Source organism: Perognathus longimembris, chromosome 20 (genome assembly GCF_023159225.1).
Source record: "Perognathus longimembris pacificus isolate PPM17 chromosome 20, ASM2315922v1, whole genome shotgun sequence".
In the NCBI taxonomy this organism is placed as follows: Eukaryota; Metazoa; Chordata; class Mammalia; order Rodentia; family Heteromyidae; genus Perognathus; species Perognathus longimembris.
In genome coordinates, this window is record NC_063180.1 from 14690094 (window position 1) to 14713688 (window position 23595).

Sequence of the window (23595 nt, forward strand, 5' to 3'; positions counted from 1 at the left end):
TATTATTGTTGTTGTTGTTTAATGCGCATTTGTTAGCATTTGCTTCATGCCTAACTTGGGCTAGAATTAATAGTTTCTTTTTTCCCTATACTCCACCCTCTGCAATCCTTTATTTTCAAAAGCCAGGGTTGCTGGCTTTGACAAGGAGTTGCTTAAGTTCCTTGTCTTTATCCCCTCCCTCTCAAAGACAATCTGAACTTGTCTTGTTTCCCCCTCCACTGCTGTTCTGAGTGAAGAAAACACAGTCATAATTAATAACATGTGTTCTGACAGTGTGAATTAATAATTTATCATTAAGCCCAAACAAATTTAAATTATTCTTCAAGAGCCACGCCTTTGCAGAGATAAGAAAAGAGCAAAGTCTAAAGTAATATCACCTTCACTTGACTTGCTTCTCCCATCCTTACCCCTCAGTATATCTCTTGGGCTATTCTGCCTTAAACAGTAAAATAGTTTACAAAATTGGAAGTAATTAAACCCAAGCATCTAAATGCTGATCGAACCAAGAAATGCGATAGAAATGTCTTCTTTTTAATTTTTTTTCCAATGGGGCTTATAAAATATTCAATATTTGGTCAACTACACTACGCAGTCTTTCTAATAAAGATTCCCGAACCCAGAATTTTGTCAGTTACTCAGGGAAATAGCCCTAAGTACTTTATTTCCTATTACTGCCTTAAAAAAAAATCCCTTCCAAAAATATATACAGTCTTATTGTAGCACCAACACCAAACTGAATTTTAAAAGCACATCATTTCATGTAGATTTTTACAAACATCAAGAGAAAAAAAAGGAAACAATCAAGTTTAATAACTTATTCCTTTCCATCCAGGTTTTAAAAAAAGAACGAAAATTCCAGAAAAGGAGAAAAAGAAATATTTTATTCATAGCCATTGTTTAGGAGGATTTTAAAAATTAATTTAATGACTTAATTGCAAATACTAGAAACTAAATTAATCTGTCTAGATTAAAAAAAAAAAGAGGGGGCTTACAGACATTTAAATGCCCATATCAGGATACTTTATCAACCTAACATAAAATTGTCATCTTATCTTATTATATGACTATTTTATGCATGTGTCAAGGAATTTAAAAATGACTGCCTGTCTATTGAGTCTAATTACAAGTGCACATTTTCAATCTAGATGTTACTGTCCAAACCATTCTTAAACCCAATACAATATACTGTATTAACCTTTCTTTTTTTCTTTTCTTTTTTTAACTTCAGCCAACAAAGTACAATCTGAATATAATACATTCTCTCTCTCTCTCTCTCTCTCTCTCACACACACACACACACACACACACACACACACACACACACAGCCAAATACTTGAGAAAGGTTTGGGGGTAAATGACACTAGCATTCTGTCCAATTCTGATCCAGACCCCACCTCCAACTGGCTATCGGGGTGCTCTTGAGAGACAGAGGGGAGCATGGCTTATTTCAAGACGCAGCTACTTAGCTGGGTTGTATACTTGCAGGAGAATTAGATACACATGCTACTTTATGAGGATTATTTTTCTATTCCTAGAAGATACCCACGTTATTTGTATTTTTAGGGGTCAAAGAGGAACAAGGCACCCAGCTGAACTGCTGATATGACTGGATTAAAAACATGGCCTTACTTGACACGGCCCATGGCTCCCACCTGTCATCCTAGCTACTCAGGAGGCTGAGATGTGAGGATCGTGGTTCGAAGCCAGACTCAGCAGCAAAGTCTGGGAGACCCTTACCTCCAGTGAACCACTAAAAAGTCAGAAGTGGAAGTGTGGCTCAGCTGGTAGAGTGCTAGCTTTTAGTAAAAAGAAGGAGAAGTAAAGCTCAAGGACAGAGCACAGGCCCTGAGTATAAGCCCCAGGGACTGGCACATGCACGAGTGTGCACACACACACACCTGTGATTGTTGTACCAGAACCAGGCCTTCCCACTTCCTAACCCTTCAGCTACTTGCATTTGACAGCTCGCACCTGCTGACAGTGTCAGAGGGGACCCCCCCCCCACACACAACAGTTCAGATTCCACCCCCAGTGTCATCTCTCCCCCTGGAGCCCCAGAACTAGAGGAGGAAAAAGAATGGCGGTACAAGGCAGGTTTTCAGTCTTTGAACTTGCCCGGACCTCAGCCTCTGCAGTAGTCCTGAGCAGTCCCCCTTTTAGTCTAATCACCTTACAAACCTGAAGGAAAGCACAGCACGGGCGGTGTGAGCTGATGAGGAAAGGACCTGCCTGAGCCACCCCTTACAAACATCTCCATCCTATTTAGGAGCACCATCATGGCGAAGCCACCAGGAAAAAAAATGACAACATCACCCATCACAATCAAGGGTGGGAAACCCTGCCCGACAGCTGCCAGCGGGATAGGAGCTATGGGCAGCCAATTCTAGAAGATTCTTCCCTCTGATTCTAGAAGATTGTTCCCTCCATGTGGAAATCCAATGAGAGAGACTAACACTTTTTATTGCCTTTGTTTTTTTGGGTGGTTTTTCTCCCCGCACCTCTCCTTGATTTTTTTTTCTTTCTTCCTTTGGAAGAATTGCATTGTTCCTTTACATTTCATAGGAAATGGGGAGAATACAATACATACATATAGATCAATATAGATCTATAGGTACACAGAAGTAGAAGTGTGGATCTCAGCTATGATAGATATTTAATGTATCTATGTAGAACTATAGATGTATGAAAATTTATAGACAGATCTATCTATATATCAGATAGATAGGTATCATTTAGATACATCTATCTACACACACACACACACACACACACACACACACACATACACAATCACCAGTCAAAGCAATTCTACCCACCTTACTATCAAAATGACTACTGACCTGAAAGGGAAAAAGAGAAAAGGAATAGAAATCTCCAAAGGCTGAAGGGTAGTCAGAAACCCTGCAGAATGTACCAGGACCGTTTTCCAAACACAAGGCAAAGCTCAGCTTCAAGGATGAGTAGCAGAAGAATCAGACTTCCCCCAGATGCTGGGAGGGCAAATAAGTACAGGGCACAGGGAGAACACATCTTAGGCCAAAAGCCCATGTCCATCAGCAACTATGCTCAGGGGACACCAGATCCAAAATGGAGTCAAGTCTCATTGACCACATTTCAGGATGCTAGAAGAATCAAACTCACAATATAACTGGGGGGGGAGAGGGGGCGTGAGGAGAAGAACTCTATGGAAGAATTTTTTGTCAAAAACAGAAAAAAATCTTAAGAAATTAAAAAAAATAAATGTTTCCAAAAGGTTACTAGTATGTTCCTGTCTGTGGGGAGTTTATTCTTATTCTTTTAAAGTATAAGGTAATACGTTCTTCCAATTCCACATTTCCCTCCAGAAAAAAAAAAATCCATGCACTGAAGAAAAGCAGTAGGTGCTAGCAAGTATCACTCTAAAGTGCTTCCTTCCTGGTTATTTTTTCCCCCTTTTCAGAAAATACTTGTTTCTAAACAAGCACACAACGAGTGTCAAAGAGAGGGCCTATTTGCAGTCACCGATAATGGTCACACTGCCTAAAGGATGTTTGGTTGGTGAGTCTTCGCTAATGCGGCTTTCTCTGAACATCCTCAATCAGCCATACCTACCCAGCACAAATCTATAGCTCTTTAACACTGCATACCTAAAAGGAAGGAAACTCCCATACAGTGTTCTCTTTGACAGGTTAAAAAACAAAATACTGTCTCCCTCCAATCTCTGATAGAATGCACTAAGCCATGCAGAATTTGTAGTTTTTTTCATGCAGAATTTGTATTTTGTTTTCGTTGAGAAAACATCCTAAACTACAGAAATAAGTATGTCTTCTGGGGGAAGAATTCTCTTTCCAAAGAGCAGTGTAGCATATATATATATATGTATATATAATATATGTATATTATATATGGAATATATATGGAGAGAGAGAGAGAGAGAGAACATTATGTGCACCTGTGAGCTACCCCTGCACATTTTACCCAGCTCTAGGCCTTTTGTGGTTGTTATTCTAGGCAGACCATTAAAAGGGTCCTAATTCCTATGACATGATTATCCCAGTACCAAAGCCCATTTGTCACCTGCAGTAGAAAATTGAGTTAATGCACAACTAAAGGCAGCCAGGACTGTGTAATATCAACTTGATTACATCAAACTAGTTACAAACCTAATTCTGCTGGATGACACTATGTCCAGCTTGTCGTCTCCAATCATTAAAGCTGTCAGAAATCCATCAGGTTTACAGCTAATTAGGTGAACACTAATGAAGCTGGCAAAACAACTTTTCTTTTTTTATGGCTGAGCAGACTTTTCAGTTTGGGAGTTGGGGAGGGTCGAGAGAAGAAACCTCTAGTATTTTTCAAGGTTGCTGGGACTAGATTTCCAGTTATCAATCAACAGACATCTTGACTTTTTTTTTCTCTCTGTCTCTTCTCTCTGTGGATCTCTCTGTCTCTCTGTCTCTCTCTGTCTCTGTGCCAAGCAATCAATTTGTCATCACTCCAGTATGCCACAAAAGCAGGCATGAACCTTATAACTTGCAGCTGTGAGAAAAGGGGGAAAAAAAGGAGGGAAAAAATAGGAAGTTTCTAATCCATCCAAACAAATCAAAAACAAAAACAAAACAAACTCACATCATTCACTTACTGGCGGATCCATACTTATCGCTCGTCTAAATGTGGAAGGCTGTTTTGTAGAGTGTTTAAAAAAAAAGCACAAAAAACTCCACGCTTTTTAAATAAGTAGTTCTTCCTCAGTCCTCGGGCCCACGCGTCCATTAGACAGGCATTCTGATAAAGTAAATCCAAAATCAGAGTATGGGAAAGAAAGCAAGCACTCAGGCTGCCAACTTCTGATTGACCATTAAGCTATTGATGAATGTGCCTGTCAGGAGAGAGACAATTAAATCAAATATGAAACAAAGTCGTTTTGACGGGTCATTTTGATAGAGCAAAACCATTCTTCCATCTCCTATTAGTCCTGAAGTCAAGTTTTTAATATAATGAATTTTTTTCCTTTAACTGACCTGAGAATTCCTGCCTCGCTTTGAACAAGGTGTGAGAGAGATTACTTTTAAATAATAACAATAGATAAATACAAGAAATGAAACCAATAAAATACACCCTGCTCAGAAATTTTTTGACCAAAAAAATGAGCAAAGAAGCATGTCAATTAAGCAAGGTGTGGGACCAAAAAAGATGATCACCAACAGAAAGACGCAAGTGGATATATAAGGTTCACATTGGTGGAGACATGCAGATTATGTTCAATATCCAATATGAGGTATTCAAAAAAGAAAGGATATAATAATAATAATGGCAGACTGCAAGAAGCCCAAGATCTTCCTACTACCCAAACTTTCTAAAGGAGTCTTCTGAAGTTTTAAAGTTTATTTATGGGGGGGGGGATGGTGGGAGGGTATAGATAACCTTATTACTGAAGCTGGAGATTTCAAGTGGAACATGGTATGGATTTTCAAACTTTCCTGAAAAAAAGTGATACCATACACAGAGAGCAATACCAGGATTATAGCCCCCACCTCCAAACCAAGTTGTTTTGTTTTTCCTCTCCTAAGGATTTTTTTTTTTTTTTAGACTCCGATAGACAGGTACATTTCTAGAAAAAGACAAGAAGATGGTTTGCTCTGAGTGGAGAGACTGGAGGCCAGACAGACAATCTATGTGGCACCTCCAACAGGCCTGACAAATCCCCACCACAGTCACCAAGACAGACAGCTGCCTATATGCTGGGCACCAGTACCCTCATGTCCCCTCTTCCAACAAAATAAAATTTTTAAAAAGTGAAAGCCGAGAGGAGGAAAGCAAAGCAAAGCCTTGGTCAGCCCTCCTTTCCTTTCAGACAACATGTGCATCTCTATAACATCTGAATCTAAGGCATCCTATCACAACACACCACATCCATACACAGCCTCCCCCACCCCTAGTCCTTCCAGCAATCTGCCCCAAATTCCAACAACCCCCCCCCCCAACCCCTCCAAAGTTACACTGTCAGGGCCTCCTGACGTCACAGAAGCTTGGCCTCCCCATTCCAAGTGATTTATTGATGTTTATTGGGAATGAATAGATCAAAGGCAAAAGCATGACGGGCGATCAATCAGTCATCAAATCAAGGGTGGCAAGCAGCCAGCAAAAAAAGAAAGAAAGAAAAAACCCTTCCAGACAACAGTGCTCCCCAACCGGCATTATTGCAAAATAATGTTTATGTGTATATGGGTTGTGTTTGGTTTTTAAATGATGCTATTTTTCCCCAGGAAAAAAAAAACGATCATCATCGTCGTCATCATCATCATCATCATGAGTCTTAACAGAAGTTGATAGTCCTGGTACAAAAGAAAAGAAAAAGGGAAAAAGCAAGAAAGAAAGAAAAAAAGAAAAAGAAGGGGGAATAAGTCAGACATGTCCCAGTACCAAGTCCTGAGAGGAAGTGACTGAAGGAAAGGAATAGAGCAAGGAGTGAGCAAGAAGTGAGTGAGTAGGGGAAAGAAAGCAGAAAGGCAAGGAGGAAAAGGAGGAGGGGGAAGGGAAGAGAAGGAAGGAAGGAAGGAAGGAAGGAAGGAAGGAAGGAAGGAAGGAAGGAAGGAAGGAAGGAGAGAGAGAGATACCACCATCATCCATCCAACCTAGACTTCACAGCAGCTGACAATACCCAGACCCCTGTGCGCCCTACTTTACCACTCACTGGTGCCCGCTTTGGGGCACCCCCTCCCCACACATCACTGTAGAATTCATCCAATTAGCAGTGCGGTGGCACCTAGACTCATTCACTCGGCCGTCTCTGGTTCCATTGGAAAGACACACAACACCACCAACACTAACACCAGCACCCGCACCGCACCAGCACCCTCAGGCCGCCCAGGGAGGCCGCAGCGCAAGGTCCCAGGGAACTCAGATGACCGCCAGCCAGCACACACACACATCCCAAAACCACGGGGGGAAAGACAGACAGACAGACAGATAGACAGAGAGACAGAGAGAGAAAGAGAGAGAGAGAGAGAGGGCGAGAGCCCCTAGCCTTCGTCTCTCTTCTCCCATCTCTGCTGCCTACACTTGGGTGGGTGGGTGGGGAGAGGATATGGGGACCCCACGCCGGCCGCCCGAGGCGCGCACGGTGGGTCCCCCCTGAAACACACACAGAGACACGACCCCAAGTATAAGAGAGGGGGAGGAAGGTGGGGTACGCCTGGGGAGGGGGTGGGGACAGCCAGGGACTCAGGGCGCCCTACAGGAGGAAATGAAGGGAGTGAGTGGAGCGGGCAGCCAAGGGGAACCCCCCGGGTCCCCCCAAGTTACTCTGCGGCTGCAGAAAGCTGAGAGAGGGAGAGAGAGAAGAGGGAAGGGTGAGGAGTGTGGTGAAGCCGGGATGGAGGGGGAAGAGCGAGGGTGTGGGAGAGGGAGGGGGTTCCTCCAGTTGGCCGGAGGAGGAGGAGGAAGGAGAGGAAGAGGAGGAGGAGGAGGAGGAGGAGGAGGAAGAGGAGGAGGAGGAGGAGGAGGAAGGGGACCGGCTCGTACCTGCTGCGCGCCGGGGCGCCTGCTGCTTCCTCCTCGGCATGATGCTGCTCCGGCGACTGCCGCTGCCGCCGTGGCCGCCGGTGCCGCCGTTGCCGCTGCCGGGGCTGCGAGCAGGGGGGAGGAGGAGGGGGGAGGAGGAGGGAGGGCGGGCGGGGAGGGAGGGGCGCGGGTCCGCAGGGGTGCGGGGCGAGGCGGGGCTGGCTCTCAAGACACCCCCAACCCCAACCCCGGCCGCCCGCAGGATGCTGCTGCGCCCCGACTCCGTCCCTCCTCCCCGCCCTCCCTCCCGCCCTCCCTCCCCCCGAACGTGCGGAGGGAGGGAGGAGGGCGGCGCGGGGAGGGGGGGAGGACCGAGCTGCTGGGCGGAATGGGAAGTTTGACAAATCGCTCAAGAGGCCGGTGGAGGGAGGAGGAGGAGGAGGGGAGAGGAGGAGGAGGAGGAGGAGGAGGGGGAGGAGGAGGGCGGGGAGGAGCCGTGGCCCCGCTCCCTCCCCTCCCCTCTCCCCGCCGGGACGAGGTGCTCTGGGGTTCGGGGTGGGGAGGGAGGCGGCGCGGCGCGGGGCGGGGTGAGGAGTGCGGCGCAGCCCGGCTCCGGGGCCGGGCCCCCCACCCCTCCGACGCCCGCCGATCCTCCGCCCTCCCCGCCCGGCCCCGGGCCGCGGCCTGCGGGGTGCGGGTACGGGGCGCGCGGCGGGACCCGCCACCCCCCACCCGACCGGGGGCTCGGCGGGGTCCTCGGCCCCGCGGAGCGGCTCGGAGCGGCGGCGGCGGCAACAGGCAAGCTTAAAGGAAAAGGAGATGATCGTGTCCGCGGCTGGGTGCGCACAGGGGGGCGGGGTGGGGTACCCCACACCCCCCTGGGCCCGCCAGGGCAGAGGCGACTCCCTCCAGACACCCCCAACCCCTCCAGTGCCAGTCCCCCACCTCCGATCCGGTGCCTCCACCCCGGAGAGCGCACGAGTCCAACCCGGTCCCGGGGTGTTCACGCTCCCCCCCCTCCACTAGACCTGCACCCCTCTTCATCCGCTCCACCCCAAGCCCCCCCCCGCCCCCCGAGCTGGGCCCTGGCCCCTGAGACCTCAGGAAATGTCAGGACGCTTAGGCAGGTGGTGCTGGGGGTCTCCCGTCCCCCCCCCCCGGGAGGAAGCTGGGGTGAGGAAGGTGGAAAGGATTTGGGTGACCCCCCCCAGACACCCCCAAATCCGGGAATCTTCCCCTGGGCCCCGCCGCTGCTCCTCCCCTCTCCTATTCATTTATTCTCCAGACAAACTTTCCTGTGAGGAAGCTGCGGGGTGGGGTTGACCCCAGACACCCCCAAACCCGGGACTTCCCCTCATGCCCCCCCCCATTTATTTATGCAGTGAGTTCCCCAGACAAACTTTCCCGGGCTCATCTCGGGTGGGGTGGTAGAGGCGCGAGGGAGGTGTGCAAGTTTCCAGGGCACACTTCTTTGGGGAGAGGCGGGATGATCTTGGTGCCCCCCACCCAGTTTCTGGCCGCCCTCGCGGTGGACGCAGGGCCGCGCCCCCTCCCCACACCTAAGCGGATCCCCCCGGCGGGACCGGAGGGGGCGGGCGGGGGGTAGGGGGAGGGTGGGGAGAAGAAACTCGGGGTTCCCCGCCCACCCCCCATTCCGAGGCCGGCGACCATCAGGGCGCACCGCGACGGATAGAGACGATTATTGATTATTGATGGGGTGATTGGAGAGGGGAGGGCTAGATGCATCCAGGGGCGCAGGCCTGGAGCGGAGGACAGAGTTGGAAGCCGGGGTGACTTACGGGGGGCGGTGGCGAGGGCTGGGCGGGAGCTCAAGAGGGCGACCCCGGGGCGGCGGCGAGCTGAACCGGGAGCCGGAACGACGCGGGCGGCGGCGGCAGCAGCGGCGGCGGCGGCGGCGGCGGCGGCGGCGGCGGCGCATCGATGCGCTGCGGGCTCGATTGCGTCTCCCTAGGCCAAAGCTCTGGGGCCGGGAACCAGGGCGGCCGCGCGCGGCGGGGCGGGCGGTGCGGGGCGCAGCCCGGGGATGGCGAGGGGCGCGCGGGACGGCGTGAAGTGGGAGGGAGTGGATCTGGTCTCTGCCGTCCCCCCCCCACCCCCAAGACGGCTTTGCATCGGGGTGCGGTGACATCGGGGACCCTGGCCTCCCCCGGCGGACTCCCAGGCCCGGAGTCCCGGCCAGGGCAGGCGCCCTGCGTGCGCCCCGGTTCCCGGGAACGCGTCCACCACGGCCTTCCTCCTCGTTTTTATTCCCCTCCCAGGTTTTCCCCTTCTTTTTCTTCTTATTCTTTTTGGTCACCTTCTCTTCTTTAGCCTTGTTCCTTTTTAGTGTCGGTGTTTGTTGTTCTGTTTTCTTGATCGCGTTTGCAAGTTTTGGGGGATGTGTGTGTGTGTGTGTGTGTGTGTGTGTGTGCTGCGTGTGCGCGCGCGCGTGTCAGCCCGAGGGCTTGTACTCGGGACCTGGGGTTTGGGGTCTTTGCTTCTCTTTTCTTTCTCTTTTCCTTTTTATGTCAGCCCTAGGGCTTGAACTCAGAGCCTGGGTGCTGCCCCTAAGTTTTGCATTGCTCTTTCTGTTTGTCTCTGTCTCTCCTCTCCCCCCCCCCCGCTTTTTTTTTTTTTTTTTACTCCAGGCTATTTAGTGCTCTAACGTTTGCATTTGAACCACAGCTCCACTTCCAGTCTTTTTTTTTTTTATGGTTCATTGGACATCAGACGCTCACAGACTTTCCTACCCAGGCTGGCATCGAACCGGGATCTTCAGATCTGTCTCCTGAGGTGTAGCTAGGATGACAGGCGCGAATCACTGACATACGAACTGCAAGTTTTGTGGTTGTTTTTTTTTTTTTTTTTAAAGTTCATAGCATGCCCCTTTCTCTTTTAGACCAGGAAAAAAACGCTGGTGATCTCACCCTTCACGGTAAGATTATTTTTTTAAAAAGTCTCCGATCTCCCTCCCCCGAAAAAAGTAAATGCGCACTTGGGCTCTGATCCAGATGACCCCCCCATACACCCCACCACCCCAAATTCAGATGTTGCCGTCACCCGTGTTGCTTCCTGCCTATAAAACTATTCCATAAAACCATCTCCAGCGCCTTTTGTGCGCGCGCACCGGAGCATTTGCAGTTACGGCTGCGGGGGGTGCGGACTCCTGCACCCCGTCATTCCCATCACCAACCCCAGCGAGTAGCCGGGAGCCAGAGGCAGGTGGAGCTGGGCCTGCGTGGCTTGGGGGAGGGCACTCGTGGCTGGGGGGCAATGGGGTGTTGCTGATAGGACCGGCGACCCCAACCCGCCCTCCACTTTCCAGGCCCGGGGAACTGCGGCCACGGCGCTTTTAAGGCTTTCTTGCCAGCGAGGGAACCGGTGAATCGGCGCAGCCTCGCGGGCGGGCGGGCGGCCCCAAGAGTTCGTGGGATACCTCTGGCTGGAGTAAGGTGGGTGCTGCTTCTGGGGGTGATCGACTTCCACCCGCAGATCAGGCGCATGCACCCCCTTTTTTGTGGCGTGCGCAAAGTGCGGGGCTCCCGAGCGCCCGAAGGATGGGCAGTTTTCTCCCTGCTGGTACTTCCTTTCTCCTCCTAGCTCTTCTTTTCCTCCCGGCCTTTCTCCCAACCCCACCCTCGCCCCAGCAGCGGGCCTCACTTTGAACCCCACCGCCCGCCGCTACTCCCCAAGGCTTGGCCCTCCCCGGCTCCGGCGAGCCCCGCGCGCGCTCTCTGTACCCGCCGCCCTAACATCTGTCCGTCCAACCCTTGACGCATCCATCAGTGTCAATGGGCTGCGCATTGTGGAGACAGCCCGCCACGCGCACGAAGCGGGCTCTGCGGAGTACTCCAAGCGTCCAGTCCCCGCGGAGCGACACGCAAACCCGGCTTCTGCCCACCCCCTACCCCCACGCACAGCATGACCGAGCACAGCGTGACCGAACGTGGATCTCGGATCTCCACTGTGTTCTTCTAGCTAAATGCACCTGTCCCCCTCCCCGGTCCCGCCCCCTCCCTTAGTCTAGGGGATCTCAACGTGTTAGTCGTTTTTTTCAGGCCCTTCTGAAAGAATAGGAGCCCAGGATAATTTCAGGGCATCGTCGAACTAATCTTTCTTTCCATTCCAAGAGGTTCTCTACGCTCCCCGCCATCCCCCCCCCACACACACACACTTGTGGACTAGGACACAGAACAGATTGGCGCCGACCCGAGCGCGGGAGCGTGGCCGAGCGGCTCCCCAAGCCTGGAGAAATTCTAGATTGTCAGGGTCGGGGCTGATCCTAGGCTACTCTCCCGTCTGTGAAACTAAACTACAGGGCCCAACTGAGGGAGGAGGTGGTGAGTGGGTGGTGGCAAATCTGTAATTCACCTGCTTCCCGGAGAAGGGAGAAAGAGCAGGGCCGATCGTGTTCCTGGAGCTCGGTTCTCCCGGAGTGCTGACCTGGGTTATAGTAGCATGCTCTCTGATGAGCTTGCTTCCCCCACCCCCCACCCCCAAGGCGGACACACACAGGTGTCTCAGATCTGTTCTGATCCTATCCAAAGATTGGTTGACGCTCTCCTCCTAGAAACTTCAGTGGAAAGGTGTGGGGGGAGGCACCTAGCTACTCCTCAGGGCTGCACAGAGTCTGCACCTGACATTTCACCGGACTTTTCTTCTTAATTGCAAATATTTCTTTCTGCATGTCTGCTGGGTTCGACACCCGCCCCCCCCCCCACTTCTTCCTCAGACTCAAAACACCTTCGATGGTGGAACCCCTAGCACAGCGCCCCGCTGGGTCCCAGAGTGAGATGGAGGGAGATGCCTAGACCTTTCCCGGCGGCGATCGCCTGGCCGCCGGGCCAAGGAGCCCGTGGCGGGTGTGGGCTGCTGGCTGGGGCAACTGCCCGCGGTGGGAGGAGGGCCGAGGGGGAGAGACCACCCAGGCTGTGCAGGCTCGGGACTCCACAGCTGCCCGCAGCTGCTTCCACGCTAGGCTAGAGAGCAGAGGGAGAAAATCCGCTCCCCGGACAGGCTGAGCAGGTAGAATTCTAGACGATGCCCTGGGTAGGTTTTTATTTTTAAATAACTCCACTCTTCAGAGTTGCAGCGGGCTTTGCAAAACAACCATAGACTTTAGCCCGTGAGCATCTGAGCACTTACCCCCTTGAGTCATGCCCCATAGTAAGCACACACCCCCAACTCCATCTTTGGGAAGTACCATGCTTGGAGAGAGTCATTTTTAAAACCTCTTAAAATAAGAGGAAACTCGAACAGAAGCGCGGCGACATGGCTCTCAAAAACACTCGTGGCAATAACAACAACAACAATAATAATAATGTCCATAGGGCGATAAAAAAAAAAAAACAAGACATCGGTGATTCAGTGGCTCACCTAGAAACATTCCCAGGGGGCCTTGAAGGCCAACCGGATCCCCAAGTTTGCATCGTGGACCCAATGGAGAACCTACCGGTGCTCCCGTGGTGGGTAACTGAAGACAATTTAGTGGACTCAACCCTAAGTCAGGGGATAGAAACCTGAGCCCTAAGCCCCCCATCTCTCCTGCAAATCGGCCTGCATTTCATCTACCCAGGACGCACTCCGGATTGGGGCCAACCTGAGCCCCAACTGAAGGGAACCCAAGTCCAAAACAGGCACGGTTGGAACAAGTGCCTCCCGGAGGGTGCGGGGGGGGGGGGGGGGGCCTGGCCCTCCCGCCACAGGGCTGGAATTACAGGTTCCTGACCCGAGGACGAGGAAGGTGCACCCCCGCTGTGGCTGGGGTGACCCCGGGGAGGAAGAGAGGTTAAAGGGGAAGTCCTCCTGGAAGTTCCATTCTGGAGAGAAAAGCATCGTCGCCGCCGGGAGCCATAAGCTGAGACTGTTTCTGTGAAGGACTTGCTGTGTCCCTAGGAAAACGTGGACCACCCAGAGGGACGGGACTCGGCTAACCGGGGGCAACCTGCATCGGGTTCCAGAGTGTGGAAACACTAGGGTGAGGGGCCCTGGAGACCCCAGATCCAGGGGGAGGGGGAGAGCAATACCACTGTAGGTGCACCAGCCCTGGAAGGTGGCCTGGATCACTGAATCACCCAGGACTCCTCTTCCCCACCCCCCCCCATCTCCTCCCTTCCTCCCCAAACTACAATCTGGGGTAGGCAGGAAGAAAGGGAGTCCCCTGGGTGCCAAGAAATTTGTTAACTTGCCTAGCCACCACCCCCAGGATTTGAGCTATCCTGGTATCACCAAACACTACCCCCGCCTCTACCCAAAGCTTCCCAGGTCTCAGGTCTGGGGTCGGATCCTCTCCAAGAGGGAAGAAGTGTGAAAGGTGCCTTTACACCGCAGCTAAGTTTGTCGCTTCCTCTATTTCCCCCCAGTAACTTTGTCTTAATGAACCCAGGTGTTTTGCCTGTAAATTCTCTCAAGAGCATTTACAGTTTTGAGGTGAAATAAACCTTTGAAAAATCAGAGTGAGTCCATTCATGTGAGGCCCAGATCCTTGGGTGTGGCTAGAGGGGGTAGGAGGAGGGGAAATCTTGGAAAAATGAATATGGGCAAGATCAAGAATTGGCTTCAGAGGTACAAAGTCTCTCTCTCTCTCTCTCTCTCTCTCTCACACACACACACCTTTCCTCCGGTTGGTCTGCCCATCCTCCTGGATCTTTCTCCAGGTTGCAGAGCAGAGATAGAATCCAACTTTGCTTTCTACCTGCACCAAGCCAGTCAGTCCTTTTGCACTCACTCCAAAAGCAAAGGAGTCTGCCAGCTTCCCGAGCTGAGTTGGCAAGAATCTGGGGCATGGCAGCATGGAAGCTCAGTTTCCCGAGTGGGGACCCAGAATTCCTGGGGCAAGACTGCAAGTGGAATAACTTTAGTTGGAAGCTGACTTGGGCTAGCCCCCTTCCTGTCCCTCCACTGGTCCCCCCAAACCCTAGAAAGCCCACAGTGCAGACCCAATCCTCTCTCCCTCCCTTGAGCAACTAGGGAAGCCTTAACACACACATGTACATGTGTGCACACATATTCCCATGAACTAAACACCTAGCAGAGGGGGCGATGGCGGGGTGGGGAGGGTAAGAACAAGGAAAGGGCCAGATGGGCTTAGAGAACCCCACCCTCTGGTGGGATAATTCATAAGCACTCACTTTCCCAAATTTCTTCTCCTATTCCACGTTCCCGAGGTGCATGACACATTCTCAAACATCTCCTTATCTTTCCTGACTGCTCTTTCGTTCTGTCATGTACCGAACTTTAGAAAAACTTTGTTCTCTTTCTTTTATACAAAACTGAAGTTTAAATAATAAAGAAAAATAAAGCCTTTGTTATTTTGGTTTTTAAAAAGACACATGTATGTAAACCCAGTTTGGCAATGCGCAATTAGAAGCGAAATGCGTGTTGGGGCTTTTATTTTTAATCAAGTTTTCCCCATGTCTGCCTGCATGCGTGCAAGCTGGGCGAGGCTGACGGGAGTATTTGTACGAATGCCTCGCTACTGGGAGAAATTCACCCACTTGGGGTGAAAGAGAGTTTATTTTTTTGGAAGCCATTTGAGCAGAGTTAAAAGCAAACAAACAAACAAACAAAAAAACTACACTGAAGAGTGGAAGCCGCGCTCCGGTGCTCTCATTTTCCTGCAAGGTTTCAGGGTTGCGGGTGTCTGAATCATTGTCCGGGTGACCTCGGCGCTGTGATCTGAACCCCGACTCTTCGAATCCAAGATGCTCAAAGAGGAGGCGATGGCCACAAATCAAACCCACCCTGTCTTTGCAGATCAGAGAATCTACCTTTTTACAGCCCTGGGATGTGGCTGGGGAATTTGCAGAGCCGGGAATCATTTCATTTCCCTTTTCCTCCGTCGCTCTCCTCCTTCTCCTTCTTTTTTCATCTTCTGCATGCCATATGCATTTGAATTTTTCTCTTGGTTCCCAAATTTCAGAAACGGGGCTGAACAAACACATGAATCTCCAGTAGGGCAGGTGTCCAAAAGAAGGGACTTTGTTCTTTCTTGGTTTTTTATTTCTTGACACTTAATGGGTAACATCCTAGTAAGGACCATCAGGGTAGTTTGGGTCAGGTAGCCTAAAGAATTAAAATACAGGACACCAAAGTTATTCCTGGCCTTGGGGACTCTTCTTATTCCGGCAGAGAAACCCTGACTAAATTCTAAGTCCCTTAGTCTGTCTATCACATCGTCCATCCTTTCTTCTTTTTATTTTCTTATCTGAGCTTTCTCTCCATGGTTCCTCCCCACCCCTCATAAGAATCCTCCTTTATTTATTTTACTGGGTGCTGGCAGCTCAGGACTGTAATCCCAGCTACTTAGGAGGCTTAGATCTGAGAATCAGTTCAAAGCCAAGTAGAAAAGCCCTGTGAGACTGTTATCTCCAATGAATAACCAGAAAGCCAGACGTGGAGGTGTGACTCAAGTAGTAGAGCACCAGCTTTGAGCAGAGAGTAGAGAGAAAGCACCCAGGCTCCGAGTTCAAGTCCCAATAAGGCACAAAAATAAAAAACAAACAACAACCCTCCTCAGATTATTTATTATTTATAATCTGCCAAGCACTCACCCCAAAGAAATCCCCAAAACCAAAAACAGGGCAGTCACCTCTTAAAAATGAGGAAAGAACAAAATAGTGTGTGCTTTCTGCAGGTTTTTAGGTGGAGGAAGAGGAGGGTCAGAAACTTCATTACCTTCGTTCACAATATGTTGTGTGTTTTTTTAAGAGAACACACGAAGTTTCAAAGTTGCCCAGACACCCCTTTAAGTGGCTTGTGAGGCAGTGTTTATTTGGAGTTGCTCTGATGGCTTTGAGTAATGACTTCAGTGTCCAAAGAGGGTGTGTGTGTGTGTGTGTGTGTGTGTGTGTGTGTGTGTGTGTGTGTGTGTGTACAGATCCTACTCTCCAGGCCACCAGTCCGTGGGGCCTGCAGTTCTGCAGGCGGAGTTGGCCGCCGGCCGGCAGGCAGGCGGTGGTGGCTCCTCTCTGGCGCAGAGGGCATCCACATTTGCATGATAAATTGACCAGTCTGGCAGCAGCCAATGAAATATTCAAATGAGATTGAGAGAGGGGGTGGAGGGGTTGAATCCCTGGGGTTTCCTCCCCCCACCCCCAACACCCCCACCCACCCTCAACACACGCCCCTTGGAGCCCAGTGGCTGGAGCTGGCCTTTAGTCCCTCACCATTCGCGCCCTCTAGAGGCCACATGGAGCAGCAGGTGACTGCTCCGCCCCGGGGGACAGGTTGGGGCTGGAAGGCTTCGGGGCCAGGGTGATGGGTGGGGAGGGAGGGGGCTTTGGGCTTGATTTAGAAGAGTTTCGGTTGTCCCAGTGGCAGCAGCAGCCTCAAAGAGAATCTAGTCCCTTTCCCTCTGCCCCCCACCCACAATGCTTTGTTTAGAATCCCTGAATAAACCTAGTATGTAAATTAAAATAGTGTACTTTTTGTGTTGATTCAGCTTCCTGACAAAGCCCCCCCCCCCACACCCCAAACCCCTGTAATATTGAAAATCTAGGTAAATTGAGGATTAGATTTACTGCCTAGTGGCTGAGCCCAGAACTGGGAAGGATTGTTGGGTGTAGGGGGTGGGGTGAGAGCCTGGCCCCCTCCCTTGGGCCAGCCAGGAGTGTATAGAAGGGGGGGGGGGGCGGGCTGCTGAGCTCTGGAATGCAGCGACTTCTGAGTGCCTTACAGCTTCCATTGCCTGGCTTCCTAGGGTAGGGAGGGGTCCTGGCTTAGAACTGCAATCCTCAGATCTCAGCCATTTGAGTAGCATAAGCACCCCCTGCCACACACTGATATTCCTACATTTCTGGTTAATAGCTATCAGAACTTACATCTTCCAGGCCACTTTGTAAATGAGAGCCCTGGAAAATCTGATCCTCATTGTTTTACTCTCTTTGTGGTTGCTACTAGGCAGGGGAAGAAATGTGCCTTCACAATTGCCCTTAGAGGTGGACACCAGAGGCTTAGGCCTGTCATCCTAGCTACTCAGGAGGCTGAGATGGGAAGATCCAGCCTGAGCAGAAAAAGTCCACGAGACTTTTATTTCCCATGAACCACCAAAAAAGCCAGAAATGAAGCTGTGGTTCAAGAGGTAGAGTGCCAGCAAAAACAAGAACAAAAACAAACAAACAAACAAAAAACAGCTAAGGGGAAAAATACCCAGGCTCTGAGTTCAAGCCCCAGTACCAGCACATACACACAAAGTACTACAATTAGGAATAGCCATCCAAGGGTTTCTTCCTGTACTCTGCCAATCTCTCTTCCCCAACTCTCTCTCCCTCGCTCCCCCTCCCTTCCTCTCTGCTTTCCTTCATTCTTCTCCCCTCCCTGTACCAGTCCTGAGGCTTGAACTCAGAACCTGGATACTGTCCCTGAGCTTCTTTTCATTCAAGGCTAGTGCTCTACCACTTGAACCACAGCTCCGCATCTGGCTTTTTCTGAGAGGTTTATTGGAAGTGAGTCTTGTAGGCATTCCTGCCCAGGTTACTTTGAACCTGGATCCTTGATCCCTGAGTAATTAGAATGAGAGGTGTGAGCCACTGGTGCCCAGCTCCAATCTCTGTTCTCAGGGCAGGTTTTCATTGGTGGGTTTTGAGCAGGAGCAGGCCAAGTTAGCATGTCCCAGCACCACCCCCCCCCCCCCCCCGAGAGAAACTCCCAATGGCCATTGAGTACCGTTCTCATTTTGTTTTTTTTTTGCTTGAGTCTTTGAAGGGATAGCCATTTTTTGCAGTGTTTAAAAAGTATTAACTTCCTTTCAAACATTCTTTAACCTTTCATGTTTTAGAACTTGAAGAAAAGGTCATTTTGTTCTAAGGACGCACCTGTTCCTTAATTGTTCATTTAGTAGGGTAAATTCCTGCCAAATCTAGATTCGTTTTTCTTTTCTATATGCCAGTACTGGGGCTTAGAACACGGGGTTTGTCACTTTTGCTGCCACTGCTGCTACCACTGCCTCTGCCTCTTCCTCTTCCTCTCTTTTTCCTTCTTCTTTTTACACAAGGCTGGGGCTCTACCACTTGAGCCATACCAACACTTCTGGCTTTATGCTGGCTCATTGGAGATGAGAGTCTCATAGACTTTCATTTCTGGATTGGCTTTGAACTGTGATCCTCAGATCTCAGTCTCCTGAGACACTAGGATTACAGGTGTGAGGCATCAGTAGCTGGCCAAATCTGGATTGATTTTTTTTTTCTTTTGCAGTATTGCAGATCAAAGCCAGGGACCCAAGTCTTGGCCATGCTAGACTGATTGCTCTAACACTAAGCACCATCCCAGTGCCAAACCATGCATAAACTACATGTGCAGTGTGTGTGTGTGTGTGTGTGTGTGTGTGTGTGTACTGAGGTGTGAACTCAGGGCCTGGGCACTGTCCCTGAGCTTTTTCACTCAAGGCTAACCCGCTACCACTTGAGCCACGGCTCCATTTCTAGCTTTTTTGGTGGTTCACTGCAAACAAGAGTCTCATGGGTTTTCCTGCCTAGGCTGGTTTGGAACCACAATCCTCATATCTCACTCTCCTGAGTAGCTAGGATTTGGGGGCTGGCTTACACATGCCTTACTGATAAATATCTTTTCTGGGCACACCTGTATGTATCTGTGTGATTGTGTGTGTGTATAATTCTATTTGTGACTGGACACAAAAAGTTACAGACCTGGGTATAGGTCAGCCCCACTGCATTCATACAGGATAACCTCTTCACAGGAATGTAGGTGCAATGATGGTTCATTCCAATGAGTGGTGGGATTACAGAAGACCACTGCCAAGCCCAGCTAAAAGCTAATATATTCTTGCCAACAGATGTCTGAGCATTACATACACACACGCGCGCGCGCACACACACACACACACACACAGAGTTTAGTAGGCTCAAGTGAAAGTAAGAAAGAGCTTACTTAATTTAATTTATTTTTGCAAGAGAATGAATGAAGTTTACACTTAGACCTCATGGAACACATTTTGCTTACTCAAGAGAGATTGGCCACGAATGCTCTTGCTCTGAGTTTTTCTAATGAAAGCTCTCCAGGCAAATAAGAAGCAATAAGACAGAAGAGTTCACTCCAAGTGTTTGTAGACTTATCTAAGGAATAAATCTGACAGAAATGGCGTGACCCATCCGCCGAAACACTCTATAAGATTAACATCCACTAAATTTCAAGACAGAGAGTTGGTAGTTTTAAAAGGATAGTCCTTTAATTTAAAAGCTAACACCTCGAAGGTCTCTGGGTCTAGGAAGAGGAGCAAATTTGTGGGACCACAATACAGAAGCATTGTGGGGTTCCCCTTTCCCACTCACTCATACCTTCCTTGCTCAAGCTACTTCTCTGTTTCCTTGCAATCTGATTTCTGACTTTTGCTTAGCTGTGTGAGATGCATGAACCATGTAAAGCAATTACAGGTGCCTGTGGCCCATGCCTGGAATCCCAGCTCTCCAGAGGCTGAGATCCAGAGAATCACAGTGTGAAACCAGCCCAGGGAGAAAAATCCATTGAACACCATCTCTACACTAAACAGCAAAAAGCAATTCTGGAGGTGTGGCTCAAGTGGTAGAGCAAATGCTAAATCCTGAGTTCAAATCTCAAGTCATGCCCCAAACAAGCAAATCTTCACCCAGAGGATTTTGAGTTCAAAAAGAACCCTAGTCTACACAACATGACACTGTCCTAAGAAAATGGGCAAAAGCCAGGTGTAGTAGCTCAATCTTGTACTCTCATTAGCTTCTTGGGAGGCAGAGATGAAAGGATCACAGTTCAAGGCCAACCTGGGCAAAGTATAGAGAGACTTCATTTCAACCATGCCCACCTGTCCTCCCAGCTATGGGGGAAAGACAGTGGCTGGGTGTGGTGGCCCAGGCTCATCCTCACAGCTCTGCAGGGAAGCACAAATACGAGGGCCACACTTCCCATGGGTCTGGGAATGAAGGGGAACCCTATCTCAACAAACAAACAAATAAATAACCAAGGGAACTCAACTTGGGGGTAGAAAATGAGAAGTGCATTACATCCTGGCTCCTAGCCATGCACCGGTGGCTCATGCCTGTCATCCTAGCTCCTCAGGAAGCTGAGATCTGAGGATCATGATTTAAAGCCAGCCAGAGCAGACAAACCTAAGAGATTCTTATCTCTAACCAACCAGCAAAAAGCCAGAAATGAAGCTGTGGCTCAAAGTGGTAAAAGCACCAGCCTAGAGTTAAAAAAAAAAAAAACAACTAAGGGATAGCACCTAAGCCCTGAATTCAAGTCCTAATACTTACTGGCACATACACATAAAAACGTGACAACCTGTTAAATATCTTTCTCCAAGAAACACAAAACACACCCCACCACATGTTGGATGGAATGGCCTTGCTCACTCGGTGCACCCCAAAACAGAAAGGAAGCTATCTATGTACCAGATGCCTATTAACCAGGGGCCCCCCATTTTGTGGCTCACATCTCCTTAAACTTTTCTTTCTTCTATTGCAGGGCCCATTGCTAAGCTACCTTCACGTTCTAAACATTCTGAATATATGTTTAATTAGAACTTGGCCATACAGGCTTTTAAAACAAAACAGAAGGGACCAGCTAATTATATCGTTTGGAATTCTCTGGCACACACACACACACACACACACACACACACACACATTAATAAAACACGTTTTCCTCACCAGAGTAATCCCTTGAGATATAAGTCCTCATTTATAAGGGATTTCCCAAAGGGAGTTAAAGAGAATGCGACTTCTAAAGAGAAAGACACAATAGTTGTGGATAGAGAAATGTTTTAACAGGCACTCATTCTGAGGTTGAAATGTGGAAATTCTAAAGACACTTATTTTTTTATTTTAAATATCATTCTTTCCTGTGAGTGTGTGTGTGTGTGTGTGTGTGTGTGTGTGTGTGTGTGTTTGCCAGTCAGTCCTAGGGCTTGAACTCCTGAACTTTTGCTCAAAGTTACTGCTCTACCACTCAAGCCACAACCCCATTTCCAGCTTTTTGGGTATCTAATTGGAGATTTGAGTCTCACAGACTTCACTTCCCTGGCTGGATTTGAACCAGGATTCACAGATCTCAGCCTCCTCAGTAGCAAGGAGGCATGAGCAGGTGTGAGCTTTCCTGTGGTGTGCACACGTGCGCACGCGCGTGCATGTGTGCACATGCGCACTATCCTCCTAACGAGCTGGATTGCAGGTGTTACTACCACATACTATACAAGCCAGCCCTACAATTCTATATGTAGTAGCCTTTGGGAAAGCAGAAGCGGATGTGGTAGCAACACCTGTAATCCCAAGCAGGAAGACCAGGGGTTGGAGAACTACCTGGGCTACACAGGGAAGCCCTGACACCCACAAAGCAACAGTTTTGCTAAGCACTAGCTTCTGGCTTAAATGGCTTGATGTCAGTGGGCGTGGCCCAGTGCCTAGGGCCTTGAGTGGGAGTGGCCCTGCCTGTGGCAGTGGGCGTGACGGTGGGCGTGGCCCAGTGCCTGGCCAGGCTATCTTGAGAAACAGGTGAGTGTTGAATAAGGTGACCGGAAGGTCCCTTCCCAGTCCCCAGGGTCCATCTGCCACATTTGCAAAGTTTCCAGGAGGATAGCAGCTCTCTGGAACAGGTGTCTGTGGCCCAGGATATTTGTTTATCTTTTCCAGAAAGATCTGAGCCTACCGGCATGGCAGATCAGCAGCCAGGAGGAAGCACAGGGTAACAGTTCTCTGTTCATTCATTCATTCATTCATTCATTTGTGCATTCATGCATTCATTTATTTATACATTCATGATTAATTAATGCGGTCATTCATTCATTCATTTATGCATTCATCCATTCATCTGTTCATTCAGGCATGTGTTTATTCATGTATACATTCGTGCACACAGTCTTTCATACATTCATGCACTTGTTCAGAAATGCATCCGTGCATTTACCCATGCATTCATTTATGCATTCACTCATTCATGCACTCATGCATTTGTGCACTTTTGAATTCATATATAGATCCAGGCATTCATTCATTTATTATTCCTACAGTCATGCATTCTTTCATGTGCCCATTCATTCACACTCATTCGTTCATGAATGCCTTCATGCATTTATCCATGCATGCATGCATTCATTTATATATACATGTATGTACTCATTCATTCATGTGCTCATTTGTTCATGAATGCATCATGCATTCATCCATGCACTAATTCATGCACTGGTTCATGAATTCATGCACTCACTCCTTTATTCGTGCATGCATTCGTATGTGTGTGCATTGATTCTCCTAGGCAGTGGCGGCAGCCATCCCTCTAGCCAGACAGGCCACTGGGCCAACTGGGCACACTTGTGCACCTTCTCCAGACGAGAAACAATCTAAAGAAGAAAAATCAATGCTAATAGAACTCCTTCTCAGGTTTGGAAAATGACATCGTCTACAGCGGCCGATGTGTGGGGAAGCCCAAGGCAGAACAGAAGCCTGGACGGACACAATCTCCAGCGTTCCTCCTACGGAGCCAGATCAATAAATGAAAGGCAGCTGGGTGGAGGGAGGCCAGGTTCAAGGGGTGACCGCATTGTTCCTCTTCTATCCCGGGCAACAAGACCCGGGACCCTCCCTCTAGCCCAAAGTTCCCCCCGGGGGCAGGGTAATTTCGCTCACACTTGATATAACCTATACATCACTGTCTTCTCCACCAGCTCTCAAATTAAACTCTGATGTATAAAGTTAAGCAAAAATGAGATAAAAATTGGCAGAGGTTGAAGAGGGTCAAAGTAGTCAAGACACAAGGTAGACTATTGCTTCTTTTGATTTATGTTATTCTGTGCACTTAGAAAAAAATAAAATAAAATTATAAATCTCCCTGAGACTTTTTCATTGAGAATGAAGTATTACTAATTTATTTTCAATAGACTCCCCAGGATTCTCAATTGGGAGGAGTTGGGGAGAGGGGGAGCAGGGGAAGGGAGGCTTTTGTTTCTGGTGTCTGCACCATAGCTTGACCTAAGACACAGTCCAGCCCCAGACCATGCTGGAAAACATGAGTCTCTTTCAGCAGCAGCCCTGGTGCTGAGTCCGCTGCACCCTGACAAAGCAGTGCACCCAAGCCCATATGTCTAGCTAATCAGGAGGCTGGCATCTGGAGGGTCATGGTTCTAAGCT

At 49.5% G+C, this 23595-nt stretch overlaps 1 protein-coding gene across 2 annotated transcripts in view; it reads right to left on the reverse strand.

Moving 5' to 3' along the window:
• Tshz3 (teashirt zinc finger homeobox 3) overlaps positions 1-7636 on the reverse strand; it is a 77027-nt gene extending 69391 nt beyond the window's left edge. Inside the window, exon 1 of one of the 2 annotated variants that reach the window (XM_048369175.1) lies at positions 7505-7636. In XM_048369175.1, the coding sequence (XP_048225132.1) occupies positions 7505-7544 (40 nt within the window). In that variant the 5' untranslated portion in view covers positions 7545-7636. Of the gene's footprint in view, positions 1-4636; positions 4689-7504 lie in introns of those variants that run through there. The other variant, XM_048369178.1, reaches the window with a different exon arrangement.
• Positions 7637-23595: the final 15959 nt, after the last annotated feature.